At 34.1% G+C, this 17,213-nt stretch overlaps 2 protein-coding genes across 2 annotated transcripts in view; one reads left to right on the forward strand and one right to left on the reverse strand.

Moving 5' to 3' along the window:
* Positions 1–3,413: 3,413 nt before the first annotated feature.
* On the forward strand, positions 3,414–6,491 carry LOC148620132 (uncharacterized). The gene has a single exon (XM_088580732.1). It carries the CDS (start codon positions 3,921–3,923, stop codon positions 5,406–5,408), a length of 1,488 nt encoding a protein of 495 aa, XP_088436858.1. The 5' UTR covers positions 3,414–3,920; the 3' UTR covers positions 5,409–6,491.
* Positions 6,492–6,605: 114 nt separating this feature from the next.
* LOC148620133 (putative chitinase 10) overlaps positions 6,606–17,213 on the reverse strand; it is a 33,874-nt gene continuing 23,266 nt past the window's right edge. Inside the window, exons 28-34 of the mRNA XM_088580718.1 lie at positions 16,273–16,397; positions 15,546–15,669; positions 14,520–14,705; positions 13,826–14,088; positions 12,960–13,090; positions 11,499–12,089; positions 6,606–6,885 (exon numbers count right to left, since the gene is read on the reverse strand). Of these exons, the coding sequence (XP_088436844.1) occupies positions 6,698–6,885; positions 11,499–12,089; positions 12,960–13,090; positions 13,826–14,088; positions 14,520–14,705; positions 15,546–15,669; positions 16,273–16,397 (1,608 nt within the window). The 3' untranslated portion in view covers positions 6,606–6,697. The remainder of the gene's footprint in view (positions 6,886–11,498; positions 12,090–12,959; positions 13,091–13,825; positions 14,089–14,519; positions 14,706–15,545; positions 15,670–16,272; positions 16,398–17,213) is intronic.

The raw sequence follows: 17,213 nt of genomic DNA on the forward strand, positions 1-17,213 counted from the left end.
ACTAATCGTTTCCTACATGTATACTACTCATCACATACAATCTTACCACATCACCTAATGTTATATTTTTACCGTCTCGTCTAAATTTTGTAAAACATAAATAACGCTAGTAAATTTGTATGCCAACACTTTATTGTAATTATTATTATTTCAGGAGAAGACTTCATAAGTATGTTATTTTACTTGTATCTGATTCATTTTGTTTATTACAAATAAAATATGTTTAAACTATGTTATATAATATTTATTTCCGGGGCATCTAAATCATAAATTAAATTGCATACAAGAAGTACTAACAAATTTAAATAGGACAGATAAGTTCTACCATTCAAGTGCAAGACAAGGAATAATTCCTAGGTATTACATCACTTTGAGACAATAGATTGACGTGGGTTTTCAAATTTGAACTAGTTCAACAGCCCACTAAATTGACACAATCCAGGCCCCATTTATTTCTTTCAAAACTTCCCATTGAAATGAACTTTATTGCTCTACAAAAAGGGAAAAATCTGTTAATTACGAAATTATCTGATTCTGTTTATTACGAAAATGCGACTGATATTTACCAATAATAAAATAGTCGCATGACGGAATTTTTATCTAGGACGCATGCGTATATACGTACAATTTTCAATATTTTTATTATTTAAATGAATAATGAACGGACACCGTCTAAAACGCGTGTGTACACAAGCTCCACACTGCGGCAGACGTTCGTTTCCTCTCTTACTAACCACTGCAGACCTTTCGAAATTCTCGGGGTAATTCAAATCATACGTCGTTTGACAATGGGATAGCGTCGCGTAAAATTGTTCACTTTTTCCCGACTTTGCAAGATTCTTGCATTTTCTGAGAGGGCTGACTGCAACATCTACAGTGAATTTCTAACGTCAGACGCTGTTCAGAGCTTTGTGTATACAGTGCACATTTCTTAATACATATTTTCTTTCTACCCGAAATATATGAAAATACGGTTTTGGGGGGTACATTCATGTGATCTGTGAATTTTTTCAAAAAAAAAAAAGAAAGAAATGAACAGACAACGCAAAAGCATATTCCACTGCAAATTATACGTCAACTTCATCCTGGACATCGTGTTGATGTCCTCTTTATGTAGGATGGATAAAAACATTGCTTTAATTGGAAATTGTTTGATTTTTTCCAGATTTAATGGGTCGAGGATGTGCACTCCCTGCATTAAAAACCATTTTGTTTTCACTTAAAATGTACACCTTCATATGACCAAGATTTGCATAACTTCCGAAAGATGTCACAGGAGCAGTTTCAACAACACATATTTTGGACTGAAATAACCAATTCTTGCCCGAGTCTTTTTTTTTAATTTAATGTCTAAAAGCATGTTCACACCTTTATTTAGAAGGTAAAGAAATGCATTTTGCAGGCTGCAAAGTATAAAGACTATCCAGAATATTTCTAATTATAATTCGTTGTACCGGTATTTTATGTAAAATAAAATGAATATATTGACATTCATGTGTGTATATATTGCGTCCTAAATCTTGAATGCGAAACAATGGAAATGACTGCTGAAATTACTTAACTACAATGATTTATGCCTGTTATGTATGTGGTCTAGGGCGCTGGACTTAGTGCAAGCGATGTTGCCATAGATGTCACAGCGGTACAAGTTCGAGTCCCGCGGAGGGAACGACCAAAAATTTGCATCGCAAATTTGACAGTTCTAACATCGTTGGGAATTTTTCAGACCTTTATATATAAGTCTAAAGGAATCTGCCAACCAGCAAACTTAATGGGTATCGGATCGTCCAGTCATGACGATGCAGCACAAACAAAAATAGAACTACTTGAATCCTCTATAGAAAAGCCTCTGTCCTGGTATAGATTTATTGGATATGAAGTGAACACATGACGAAGAAGAACTAAACCATTTTATCGCTCGTGCCAACAGTCAACATTTTTCAATTAAGTTCACTCACGAAACATCTGCTACTAGCATCTCGTTCCTCGATACCTCCAGCATCTTATCGGGGGAGAGCTCTCCACGGACCTATACTCAAAAACCAACTGACACACATCAATATCTTATGCCTAAGAGCTGTCATCCATCTCACCTGACTAAGAGTATACCATTCAGTCAAGCTCTTAGGCTAAGACGCATTTGTTCAAATGACGAATCCTTAAAGAAACGTCTAGGTCAACTGAAGAACAATTTAAGAAGAAGGGGATATAGATACAAGACCATCAAAGAAGGGTTCCAAAAAATTCACAATATCCCAAGAAGTAGTCTGCTACAATACAAGGCAAAGAAAAAATGTAAAAGAACCCCTTGTGTTCTAACATACCACCCCGCCTTAAAAACAGCCACAATACCATTCGTGAGCACTGGGCCTCTGTCGAGAGAAACTCAACATTATCCAAAGTCTTTCCCGAACCACCTATGATTGCTTTCAGACAGCCAGACAGTTTGCGTAGTCTACTTGTGAGGGCTAAAATATCTAAGCCCAACTTGACTCCAGGCGAGAGTCGCTCCTGTGGTGACAAAAGGTGTAAATGTTGCAACCAAATGCACCACTCGTCATCATTCACCAGCAAAGTCACGGGGAAACGCTACAAAATATTTTGCAATGTGCACTGCAAGAGTGCTAATGTAATATATTTGCTCCACTGTCCCATTTGTGGCCTTCAATATTTTGGTGAATCTAAGCAGCCTTTTCACAAGCGCTTGAACGGACACAGGAGCGACCTAACAAAAAAGCCTTTACTCCCAGTGAGTCAACACTTTAGATTACCTAACCACTGCCTCGATGATTTCAACAAAATGAAAATCTTCATCGTGGAACAAAACACGATCTAGAGCGATCTACAGAGAGTGAAGCGGGAGGGATTTTGGATAAAAAACTCCGTGTTTTACACCCACACGGAATTAACAAAAACATTAAGTTCTTCCTATTTTGTATAGTTTATTATAACAGTATTTGTAAATATTTTTTTATTTTTATAGTTCAGTATTCAAGATCAACACACAACGTGTGTCTATAGCACAATGTTCAAGATCTTTGTTACCGTCGGTAAAAAAAACAATTTGTACGTCACAGGTATTCACCTGATTAGGTAGTGAGTTGTGTTCACAGACCATTTACGTTCATACACACTCAGTTTATTTAAGGCACTGAAGAAGGTCATTTGTTGACTGAAAATTATTATAGTGTGTTAACATCTTTTTCGGTATCGTTGTACAATCCTTTAGACTTATATACTTTTGAGTAATACTTATCAGAACCATTTTACAGCAATAAAGCGCTTTACAATTGGAAATGCGCTATTTTAATAACCTTTTCTTAAGCAACAAAAACTATTGTGCGAAAACTTGACATTAAATTCCGATGACTGTTCCCACCTGGGTTTTTCCCCACTTTCTAAAAATAATTTAACGTAATTTAAGTGTGAGTAGCACAAACCATAACGAAATAACAGGAAGAGGCAGTCATTGCCCTTATGAGATGATTGAATGAACGCTGGATTTATTTTCTGTTGATAGAATGTGACCATTCGTTAAAAATGATATCACAAACTATGGAATATAACTACAATTATTTGCAATATGGCACAACGTATAAAACATCTAAATGTATGGATTTAGTAAAACTTAACTTTCAACTTACAGAAACTCGCGTGTTTGAATAATAATAGTGCATATAAAGTAGTACACATATTTGCTTGACTGTGTAAGACGTTAGCTTCCATTCTCTGGGACATGTATGGGACTAGTTCTTAAATAACAATAAAAAAGATAACTGTGCTTAGCAAAAAGAAAACCCATAGTGTTTGACGTTACTCGCATATGAAAGCTTAAGTATGAAACTATAGATATCTTAATGGTGTAAGATAATTAAGCTCTTAGTCATATTCGGAACTGTTCTTTAGACGGCTCGTAGTCAATGACGGATATATGCGTTGTATTTGAAGTATTAAAACCTTTTGTAATGGATGAAGTTCATCTTTTCGACAACACAATTATTGGATCAGTTTTTGGAATAACTTTGGCTTCATGCTGCAGTTGTGTTATGCTTGTGACATCGACCACGTGGAAGGAAGCCGTAAAATTCGAAGAGAAAGGCCACATTCTGTTGATCATTTTATGTGTCGTTTCAATTATAGGATGCATTTATCTGTTTTCACTCAATTTTGGTAATTGGGTTGTTAATTTGGACAACACAGAAGAACGAATAATTCGTATGAAGCTAAAATTTTTATATCTTTTTGGAATAGGTAGTGCCCTCAATCAGCTTGTTGAAAGCATTTACCATTTTTTCTGTGAAGTCGAAGTTGAAAAAAGTAGAAAGCTAATATGCAACACATTATTGGGAATTTTTATAACAACACAAACTTGCTTTATTGCCACATCAAAGGGTAAAGAACTGCCTCGGATAATAAGTGTACTATTTTTTCTATCATTTGTTATTGTAACAAATATTTGTATTTGGACTCACTATACGGTAGTTGGAAGTAATGAGCATGATTGGATATCGATTGGACACATAAATAATACATGTGTTTCAAGTTCTAATGGAATTGGAACAATTTACTCTAAAACACGACCGATGTTTGAACCCATAGTTTTAGAATACACACTTTTATCAACTTTATTCATTCTAGAAATGTGGCCGAAATGTAGGGAGGAAGAACGCGGTGACTACTTACTAATCCAAGATAATGTTCAGCAATTAAGAAACCACCAAATAGAGCGGAAACAAGTCGTTTTGTCGGCTATAGTTTCGATAGTAGCTATTGGTCCAGTTTTAGTAACAAAAATAGTGGCGACAGCCGCAGGAAAAGGTCGATTCGCGTTTCATACTTTGGTCTGCTTTTGCGTAAGCAATACCATTCATCTTTTATTATTATTGAAATGTTTCCATTCTGTTTTTCGTGACTGCTGCCAAGAGAACCGCCATAATACCGCAAACAAACATTCAATTAGCAATTGTATGCTTCTTTTCAGTTCAAGTGGGTACATGTTCTTTACTACACTTTCTTTGTTCAATAACATTAACAGAACCGACCATGTTGATAACAAAATCCGTTACTTTGCTGTATATATGGAGATTACATTAATTGTTAATTGTTTGCTACAAAACATCCTTATATTACAAATAAGACAATTACAAAGAAAAGAAACATTCGACACAACAGCAAAATTTCCAGTCGAACTAATTTGCCTGTGTACAGGTTTGATGCATCTTGGCTATTGGGTAGTCAGTTCTTTTGTATCAGAGACATATGGAATGCTAGCAAGTCATGAGGCTCAATTTTATGGAAAAGGTGCCTTCAAAATTATGTTCTACGTTTTCTTTCCTTTTGGTATCTTCTATCACTTTAAGTGCTTCATATTTTGTCATGAAATTTATGTAAGATTTACGAATAATTGATGAGGAGTATATATTCTAAATATTACAAGTCAAAGGCTGCATCACATGCATTAACATCCCGAGACCCCTATATCACCCAATGGTACTGACCCTAGAGGTAATATAGACCGAGGGTTGATATGGCATATTATACAAATTTGTACATGTCATAATTATTATGTTATATACCAAATGTGCTTAAATCTACGGGATATTTCAAGTACTGTGTACACAAGGCACAATTGCATTTTTTTGTAGCGTGAATACCGAGATCACTGAACTTGTAATAGTGGAGTCCTTATGTTGATGAATTTATAGAGAAAAAATCCAATTAAAACAATTCCTTTATGATTGAAAAATATGATGACCTGCTTTTATTTCACCGGAAAAATCTGGATCGTCGATTTTCTTTTCTTGTAAGAACTTCAAATACATGTACATTAAATCACGTTTTCCCATCAATTCTCCTTCACTTAAAATGGTTCTTTTGAAAAAAAAATATCGTAAGAAGATGTCATCGTATATAATATTAAAATGTAAATTTTACATCATATCAATGCTATTTGATTTTAAAAAAATATATATCTTCTGTAATAGTGTTTCGAAGTACTGATCTAGATGCAAACTTGCTGTAGTTTTTGTTGCCATTATAATATATTTCACTTATTCTTTGAATATCTCGTATATATTTTGAAAAAAAAATATTCATGTTTAAAGAAAAACATTGTTTCAGAAAAATAAGACCATAGTAATACTTGCGTTTGAGAATTTTGGTGATTCGTTAAGAAAGCGTATTCGAAATCAAATCAATTTCACAGGTACTGTATTTTGTGCTTATTTGTATATCTTGAAATTAGAATAGCGAAAATAAAGTACACCGCAAAATTATCATGCTCCAAGTTTTCAGTGGAGTCCGAGTTGCTCATTTACATTTGTTACTTGTATGAATTATTTTCGTTATTTTATGTTCTTTGTTGTGTCTGTCTGTTTTCAATGTCTGGTCTTTGCCCCTGGATTACATTAGTGTGATTTCCGCTAGAATCTTGATGTGCCCTTGATTACTCTTTGCATTGTACATATTTGTCATAAAATGAATTTTAATAATGTGCAGTTTTAGTTTTGATGGCCTTTGCGTTTTACCCCTATTCAAGTTTTTGTGTCGTACATTGCTTGCAAAATAATTTCACATGCTCCATAGAAGTTTATAAAAGACAAAGATTAAGTATTTTTTCTATAATTTGTAAAAAAAAGGTATGAAAAGAAAACAGACATGTTATAATGCCGTATCAATTATATGGACGCAATAAACATTAACCATAAAAATTTTCACATCCAGGTACATTCCTCGGGAAATCACAGCCTGAAATCTTTGGATTAAAAACAGTGCCAGTATTACAGATCTCTTGGAACGTACGACCTTGATCACATAGGTAGAATTTGCCACAGTCCTGAGGATCGGCGTGATGACCTTCTTTCCCTTTACAAAAGTCGGTGTTACCTGCAAATCACAACAGTATAAAAAAATAATTTTTAAATTCCCCATTCACAGTAGTTTACACTTATAAAAGTGAATTAAGGCATAGGACGATTAAATCAATAGATTAGATTTTAATGTACCATACATATTTTTATAAATATACAACAGGGGTGATTCAAACATGAAAACCCCTAATTCATTATATTTCAGAAACATTTAAAGAGTAATCAAGGGAACCAAGGTTATAGCGGTAATCAAAAGAATGTAATCCAGGGACAAAGACCAGACATGTAAAACAGACATACACAACAAATAACATAAAGTAACTAAAATCATACATACAAAGTAACAAAAGCAAATGAGCAACTCGGACTCCACTGAAACTGAAACTGAGATTGAAGGATCTAGCCAAACGATATTCTTTCTTTCTGATCAGATCAGCTATAAAGTCAGCCTCATAAGAGTAAAGGAATAGGTCAGCAAGTAAAGGAGCACAATTTGTTCCCATTGGAATGCCGACCGTTTGTTAAAAAACACGTCCATCGCACTGGACAAATATGTTGTCGATTAAAAATTCCAGCATTTTGTAAACATCTTCCTCTGTATATTTGGAAGATGATTTGGAATTATTTGTTACAAAGTATGAGGAATCTCTACCAAGAACTATATATTTGTATCTAGGTGTACCATCTTTTTTTGGAAAAACAACGATGTATAATGTTTTTAAGTCAGGATTTTAACTGAGTATGGGGAATAGAAGTATACAGTGTTGAAAAATCATAGGTTTTAATGCTATTATATTCAGATAATAGTCTTGAACTGATTGTCTCTAAAAGATCTTTCGAATTTTTCAGGATCCACATTGAATTAATACCACTACGGGAGTAACAAGTGTTGTGGTATGACTGCAGACCCTCTTTGACAGTTTAAAAGTTTTGAAAGAGGTTTGGTGGTACATTTTGCAGATCTAGCTATGAAACGTTGTTTGTATGGATTCTTGTGAAGTTTAAGAATTCAGTACATAGACGGTAAATCACAATCATCGTCCCTGGTAGAGAGACCAAACGAGGATAGCACAGATTTATGGTTTTCCATAATCTCTTCTTTGGAGAGAGTGGTTGCAGTATAGGTCTTGTCACTGCTATTATTTTCTACGTCTACCTCTGATAATAAACATTTGCATATAAAACGTTTTGCAAAACAATGTTGTTTTGGGCTTTGTCTGCTGGTACGACAACATATTTGTATAGTAGACAATGTTTTTGCTACGTCGGGGTCTTTGAAAACTGATGTAGCCTTGGCACTCATTGACCTAACTTTCATTCGTTTCAAAATTAAAGACCAAAATAACAGCCTTAATTTTTCATTCGGTTATTGTACTTTATAAATAAAAAATATATAGATCATGTATGAATTTGGCACTTTGCAAAGGAAATCGCTCGTGATTTGGTGGATTTCAGTTGGAGATGAATGTATGGCTTTTCAAAAATAGATTTATATGCAGAAAGAATGATGAGAAAGGAGGAAGTCCTCATAATGGAAATCAATACTAATTTGACTTGTGACAACAGAAGAAATTTGAACCCGATCAGACTGACAGGAAGTTGGACTCTCTACCTTGACTTATTTCATATATTTAACAGAAACAAAATGTTCATAGCTCTCATCTCAAAATTTTGTTAAATTATTACAAAAATAAATCTTAGATAAATGAATGTGAAATTGTTTTAACAGACATGAAATACCATTATATTCAAGTTCGTCTTCCTACTGGTTACATTTGCCTTATATTACCAAGTAAAATAATGTGTATTTAGATTAAGGGCATCATTCGATCATTGGGTTTTACTCTGCACTTCTTCCATTTGCAGTCAGAATTTTATATGGACTGGTACTTAAGAGACAGTCTCTAAGAATAATACAGCGGTTGAAAGATGGTTGAAGTATAATTTAACAATAATTACTTAGAATCAAGAAAAAAACATGGTTTTCCACATCTTTTGGAAAATTGAGTTATAGTTTTATTGAAATGCACTGAAAATGGGCAGGTTACTCTCTCGAAAACCTCATTTTTCCACATTCTATTGAAAAATTCTGAACAAATGCAATAAAAAAGTGGTGTTTTCAAAGAGTAGAATAATATTAACATATTGGTGGGTTTTTGTCATGCATGCTTTCGATTTTCCTCATTTTGCCTGATTCTTACAGAGACTTACACTTAAATTTTTTTGTCGTTTCTTACTTCTTTATTTTGCTACTTAAATAGAGGAACAGTTGTTTTAGGGACCAATACACATCAACAATAATCATTTTTAAAACATGATTTTGTAAATCATATCATTAATTGAAAGGCCTATATATTTATTGATGGAAATATTTAAATTAGAAATCTTAAATATACCGAAACCTGCCTAAAGCGAGCCCTAAAAATCCCAAAAAAACATGTATAGACCAAACACTTCTAAATTCCTTTCATATCAATTCCAATATAAATTTTACACCTTGCAATTGGTAAATCAAATATCTGTCTAAGGCCCAAAAAATATGTTTCCGGTAACACCCTCTTCAAAATTAGGGTAGGTAGGTAGGTTTTTTTTTTTGAGCGGGGGGGGGGGGGTGGGGTGCAGATCGTCAATACCGATAAGCCCTAGTGGCCATAAGTGAATCATTTCAGTAGGTTTTTAGCCTCCAAGTGCTGACATTTCTCAATTTTGATTACAAATACTGAACTCGCACTGGTGTTCGCTTAGCGTTCTTACTGTGATAATGGGTCTCCACACCGGAGAGCGATTTAAATACAATAAAATGCAACTCGGCAATGCCGAAATTCCGGATTTTTTTGCCGATGCTATAAAAATGTTAGGGGGGGGGGCACACACTAAGGTCGGTCAGGTTACCGGAAACACATATTTTTTAGGCCTTAACAGAAAAAAAAATAATTAAAAAATCATTCGTTTTCACTGTAATATGCTAAAAGTAAATAATGTTGTTTGTGTATGTTTTTTTAATGGAAAAAAGAATGAATTACGTTATTAAACTGAAAGTTATGATATTTCAATACTTTTTAGGTGAAATCATGTCTATGAAATTCTACTTTGCATGGTATAACCTTTAATATAGTTTAATAGCTTGAATCTGAATGTGATTCAGTTATTTGCATGAGTATGATCAGTATCGTAGAGTTAATTAATATTAAACTGAAATTGCACTTCATTCCTCTACAAAATTTACATGATGCAAAATGGTTCAAAACAGGGGAAACAATCATCTTTAAGGGAGGTTATAACTAATATTTAAGTAGATAGATTTTCCTTATTTTTTCTCAAAAATGACATTGAACGAACAAACTGTAAAATTTTAAGATAAAACATATAGGTTATGGAAATTAATTTCGATATAATGAGCCTAAAAATAAGCGCTTTTTTAGTAGTACAGTACACTATGTGTGGAATTTTCAGTTCGCTTACTTAAAAAAAAAAACTGGTAGATGAAATGTCTTTAAATTTGTATAAAGAACACTTATCTGCAATGTTTCAAAAAGAAAATTGGGGGTCACTCAACTTTTTTCTTGTAAAATTAAACAAGAGGCTCTCAGGAGCCTGCATCGCCCACCTGGTTGAATTTTGCCTTTCAAAGGCAATAAATTTAACAAAAAGTTGACCAACTATTTTGACTCAAGAAATCTTTGGTAGGGCTCATCATAAGGATCATTTCAACAATTGAAAGTTTCTTTTAATCTATCATAGTTTTCAAGATATTGACTGAAAACTGTAAAAAAGTCATTTTTCCCCTTTCAAGGGAAATAACTCTCACAAGGAGTCATCTGACAACTTTTATCCCTGAAGACTTGTAGTACTAATAATAAGAATAATTTCAGCTGTAGAAAGAATTTGGCTAAACCTAACCATAACTCCCACATGGCTTAATGGATTAAACCCAAAATTTGACAAGAGATAGATCTCATCATGCTGAACACTTTTACTTAGTCAGAATTTAGCTAAACCTAACGGTTTTGGAGATATATGTGAAAAACTACTGTCTGACCCCTCTATTCTATTTTTAGTAACGGCGGCCATGTTTTTAGACGAATAAAAAAATCCCATATTGTTGTATGCAGGATACCCCAAGAAACATTCATAAGAAGTTTGGTTTCAATTGGTCAAGTAGTGTGAGAGGAAAAGATTTTTGAAAGAAATAACATTAAAAATAACAAAAATGGTTAAAAAAAGGGCAAGAACTCCAACATGGCTTAACAGATTAAAACCCAAATTTGACCATAGATCTCATCATGCTGAACACTTTTTCCCACTATCAGAATTTAGCTAAACCTAACGGTTTCGGACATACATGTGAAAAACATCTGTCTGACCCATATGTTCTTTTTTTCGTAACGGCGGCCATTTTTCGATGAAGCAAAAATCCCCACATCAGTTCTATGCAAGATATCCCAAAGAACATTTACAACAAACTTGGTTCTAATCAGTCAAGTAGTTTCAGAGGAGAAGAGTTTTGTATAATTGTTGACGACGACGACGGACGACGACGACGGACGCAAGTGATAACTATAGCTCACATGCCGCTTGTGTATAACATTGATTGCCCGAAGAAAAGCAAAATGGTCAAAATATACATACCATGAGTGGTTGGAGCATTCGTTACCGGTGCCATAGTTGTTGTCGTTGTTGTTGGAGCTTTCGTTGTCGTTGTTGTTGGAGCCTGAGTTGTTGTTGTAGTTGGAGCCTGAGTTGTTGTTGTTGTCGTAGGATATTGAGTAACTGGATCTGTAGTTGTAGATGAAAACTGGGTTGGAGCATTAGTCGCCACTTTTTGTGTTGTAGGAACTGTAGTCACTGGAATAGCGGTTGTAGTTGGGGATTGAGTCGGTGCATTTGTAGCTAGTTTTTGTGTGACGGGTGTTTGAGTCACTGGAGCTTTGGTTGAAGATTGTGCATTTGTCGAAGGGGAAGAAGTGACAGGGGCCATGGTTGTGGATGTTGGACTCGAATTATGTGAACATTTTACATTCTTTGGCCAGTCGCAGAGTCCAGTTGCCTCATTGAAATACAATCCACTGGCACATACAACTTCAAAAGCTGTTGGTCCTGCACATATGTAGTACATATCACATGATGATGGGCTGGCATAGAAACCGCTTGTTCGGGTTCTACAGTCAAAATTAGTAGTAGGTACCATATTGTGATGAGCATGAGTGCTGTGAGATGTAACTGTGAAAAAAAAAGTTGCCAATACCATTCTCCGTATCAAAATTTCATTTTGGAAAAGTTTGCATCAGCGTGTAAAACATGCATATAGAATTATTTGTGGGAATTTTACAATTCCATATAGTTAACGTTTATTTTAAATGATTAAAAATTAATTCTTAAGTTTAAATCAAACCTTTTTTTTACCATGAACAAAATCTGCATGCTCACAGAGTTACTTGTACACACAAGGAACATAAAAAAGGAGAAAACTGATTAAAATTACATAGAGCTGTTAGGCAGTATTATATTCATTCACTGTATAAGCAAACGTGTTAACTTTATTTTTATATTTGTTTGATATCTCAAATGTGGTAATTTCTGAAGAAACGAAATAAAATGATTTAGCGTTATAACTTTACTATATATGACATCTAATAAGGTAAAAATAAAATAAAGATATAAAAATAAGGTATAGCAAGTTTGAAGATCGAATATCATCACTTTGGTGTCATGGTGAATAATAGCAAGTTTGAAGATCGAATATCATCACTTTGGTGTCATGGTGAATAATAGCAAGTTTGAAGATCGAATATCATCACTTTGGTGTCATGGTGAATAATAGCAAGTTTGAAGATCGAATATCATCACTTTGGTGTCATGGTGAATAATTCTTCTAAGACTAGTTTATACACAGCCTATGTTTTGAACGAAATGACGACTGCTTTGGAGTAAAATACCATTGTGACGTTTGTAAAATTGTGTACAACTTATCTATGACGTCGCAAAGAAAGACCGTCAAGCATCTATGACGTTGGTCATCTGTTAATCACTTTTTTGTTACCATGGCCATGGTCTAAAGAGCTTTGGAGCATGTCATATTTTGTTACTTACCTTGTGTTGACATTGGAGAATTAGTCTGTACATTGCCCTGAGTTGTCTGGAGATTCTGTTGTGGAGACTTTGTTGTTACCAATGGTGCTTGAGTTGAGGATTGTTGGGATGGTGTTGAAGTTTGGACCAACCTTATAGTTAATAAAAGCATAATATTAACTGGAATACATACATAGAAACAAGCAATTTTAGACGATAGGGTGAAATAGAGCTATTTCGAATCTCAAATATTACCAAATTGCAAAACTTTCAGACTATACATTTTCATTTTCGTCGACCAGTTACAAATCTTATAAATGTCCCTAATAATTTAAGGAAGGCCATTCTAGAGGTTCCTGTAAAATCTTAATGCTCATTAAAATGACTATTGAGAGCACACGTAAAATTGATACAATTTGAAAAGTTACAATATTTTACAAAAATACAACAACATGAAGTTACACGCGTTGTCATACTGGGTAATCGGACAGCAAAATTACTTGCTACGTTAGCTCTTGCTATTTAAATTAACACCAGTAGGGATCCAGAGTGTTAGGTAAGGGGGGCCCCAAAAATTTCTTGACCGAATCACTGTTGAGGATCACGAAGTGAGTGTTTTTCATTACCTAACATACATAATTTTTCAACATTTTATTTTCTAGGGGGAGGCCCGGACCCCCGGGGCCTCCAAGGATCCGCCACTGAACACACGAAATGCAAAATCAATCCATCTTTAGGGAGCCAAGTGCGACGAAATTCGAAAGGAATGACGGATGGGTGAACGGTGGTTCCAAATTTCGACTCACTCGTTGTGTTTATTGGCATTATTAAACATAAATTTTGTATTCAAGATTAGATGACATTGCTTCTGATGTAATTCCACTTACGGTTGAGTTACTCCTTTGTTCAACTCGTCCCTAATAGCATTTAACAATGGATATTTTCCTTCACCACAAGATCCAGAAAAGTCGTCCATATCAATGGACCAAACCATTGACCCTCCTAAATGATGCTCCTTGAGGTATTGTACTTTGTATCTTAGACTCTCCTGATCATCGTATCCAACCCACAGATTATCTTTAACAGCGTATGGGGATTTCTGGTCATTAATAAAATATCTTTTCCCACCATTTTTCAACATCTCACAAACCTTAGAAAAATTGGAAAGAGTAGGGTTCAAGAATATTTTTGGAAGTTTTAATACGATGACAAATATCCCTAAATTTTATCAGATCGGTAATTTCGTTAAAGATTTCATTCAGAAACATATTTTACTCCCTGTACAGCTGAAATAATACTCTGACTTTATTCGAGTTTCAAAAAAAAAACACACCAATGTTTTTAAAATGGGCGAGCCTGTAGATAAGCTTACGGAAATATAAAGAGATAAAAAAAGTAGTTGTTCTGACATCCATTTACTGTTAACAGTTGAGTTAAAGAATGCTTATCACCTTACAAATCACAGTTGAAAAGTATTTGTGCGTTTGTGGCTTCTTCGAAACATCCCTCTCTCTCACTCTCTTAATGACAGTTGCTTTAGACCATTCTATTATACACAAATAAACAATACCAAATATGTACCTCATAATATGCCAACATTCCTTTTTCTTTAATTATTGGACCAGCACGTCCTGCTCCAGATGTTGGCGCTCCTATATCATGGTTGTTAGGGTTACTCAAGGCAAAACTTTTACCGTACATTGCCAATCCTAAATTAATCATTTCAGGTGGTACCCCACTTTGGATATAGTGGTTCACAATCCAGTCCTAGAAACACACATAAATAGAAAAAGTATTAAATGCGTTAGTCACCTGTTGATTAAATATATATATATAGATATTAAATGTACATAGTAATATAAGTATTATTGAATACCCCACGCTTATTTTCTCCGATGCTACGATTTATTTAATGAAAACTTAAATGGCGTTTGATGCTTTGATAAATGACAAAACCTAACTAGTCCCAGAAAATGGTTTTAGCGAAGGAAATTAAACCAAATTAAACCAAGTTTTGACAACTCCAACATTCAATTCAAGTTTGAAATAATCTCCACAAAAATGAAGACATTATTCTGAGAGCAAAATGGCAAAAACACGAGAGATGAACTAGTCCAGATCATCAAGCCCTCCAAATGTTGTCTCCTGTGATATAATTTACAAGACATCTTATCCTGAGAAAAGTTCAGTTCATGCAGAAAAGACGACGGTACAAGTAACATCAGTACATTTACAACTGAATCAAACAGGACAGAAGTACTGTCAAGAAAAAAATCGCAATTTTAAACATTTTCACTAATTGTTCAGCTTTATTATAATTATGGTTTTATCGACAATTTTTCGTTATTTAAAAGCTTACTTCTTTGTGATAGAAAGGATTGAGGTAGACCTGGGGTAAGGGGCATAATTCTTGAAATCAGTGATATGTTTGCATCATATTCAATTTCACCAAAGCATATCAAGGTTTCATTTGAAATAGAATGAAATAAATCCAAGTTACTTTGATGCTTACATGAGATTGATGTAAAATGCTTTACACAAATGTTTCAATGTTTTATAAGTGTCATGTACCTTACCCTCGGTCTATCTCCTTAATTAAACACTTACAATATTAGAATAGACGTCACTTCCTGATTCTCCAGCGTGTTTATAAAGTGCGGTATGATGTCCAGTTTTACTTTCCCAACTTCCGTGTAAATCATATGTCATCAAGTTGATAAAATCAAGGTATCTTGGAAAAAATGAATATACATATAGTTTTAAAAAATCTGGTAACTGGTGCTATAATCAAGCATTAATTTTCCTCAATCAGACCAGACATAACGTAGATTAACTCGTACTAAAAATTGCAACATTATCAAAATGCAATACATTATAGTTATGGGGTGTCCAATGTGTCGAAAAAGTAATCAAGGGAACCAAGGTTATAGCGGTAATCAAAAGAATGTAATCCAGGGACAAAGACCCGACATGGAAAACAGACATACACAACAAAGAACATAAAGTAACTAAAATCATACATACAAAGTAACAAAAGTAAATGAGCAACTCGGACTCCACTAAAACTAGGAGCATGGACCAGGTGCACCGGTAGGGTAAGCGTCCTCTGCAACCGAAGTATTGTAAACACAAGGAAACGTATGAGAGATCAAACCGAATTTAAACATTAACATTGGATTTGTGCTTAAATATGACATTTCGAATATCAAGTTAATGCTTTACTACATAACTAATATACATTTGTAAATGATCTATACGTGTTATAAAATATAGTTTCAATTCATAACATGATTATTCAACGAGACTAAATCTACTCTGAACTAATATAACATACTTGCAAACTTCTTTGGCATCATAACCATTGTCAAAGCTTGTTTTACTACCAGGTGTAGCTGCACTCAACAGCAGCTCATCCTTTCCTGATCTCTGAGCCTCAGCAGAGAATTCCCTACGTAATAACTATGAAAAAAAAAACTACTGTTAGACTGCTGCATTTAATGCATCTTTTTATCTACGTTTACCTACAATCGTTCCAAAAGTATCGCACTAAATAAACCTTCCAAAAAATTTTGTCCGATACTGTCACAGTCCATGTAATATTTACATTTATAAAGCAAAAACATAAAGTTTTAAGTAGCACTCCAGGTAAGAATCATGCAAAATGTGATTCATTGTTGGAAAGCCTACTTATTTTTATTTTTGATATTTTGTTTAAAATGTCATGGTTAACATAAATTAACACGTGGCTTTTCATATAACACTTGCTCTTAGAATATAAAATTATATAGAATGTATTGTAGAACTCAAAATTAAGGGAAATAACTCTAAATGATACTAAAATACGATAGAAACTGTTGGATTTCCAATGTGGATTATCGCCTACGAACAGACAGGAATGAATAAAGAAGGGATTCATCACACAGAACCCAAAATATTATAAAATCAAACTCTACTAATAAGGGTACCAACAAAATTACTGAACACTAGTCCAAAATACATGTAAATCTGTCAAAATAGATTTTACACCTCCAGAACAACTGGTACCGTAATGGTTCTGACCTGGTACAGTCAATTCAAACAAAATGATGGCTTTATCTAGGTTTTACAGTGCACCAAACCTTCCACTTTCATTGTGGCGTTTTAGACAAGAGTTTTACCATTGAAATTACAAATATTACTTGTGATTTGAATTCATATAGAACGAAATGTTAATTATATAATAGTTGTTGGTAAACTGGTCAATATCATGATATTTATCCCATGGGCAGTCTAAAT

Source organism: Perna viridis, chromosome 4 (assembly GCF_037379345.1).
Source record: "Perna viridis isolate PV_CMFRI_1.1 ecotype Kerala chromosome 4, ASM3737934v1, whole genome shotgun sequence".
Lineage (NCBI taxonomy): Eukaryota > Metazoa > Mollusca > Bivalvia > Mytilida > Mytilidae > Perna > Perna viridis.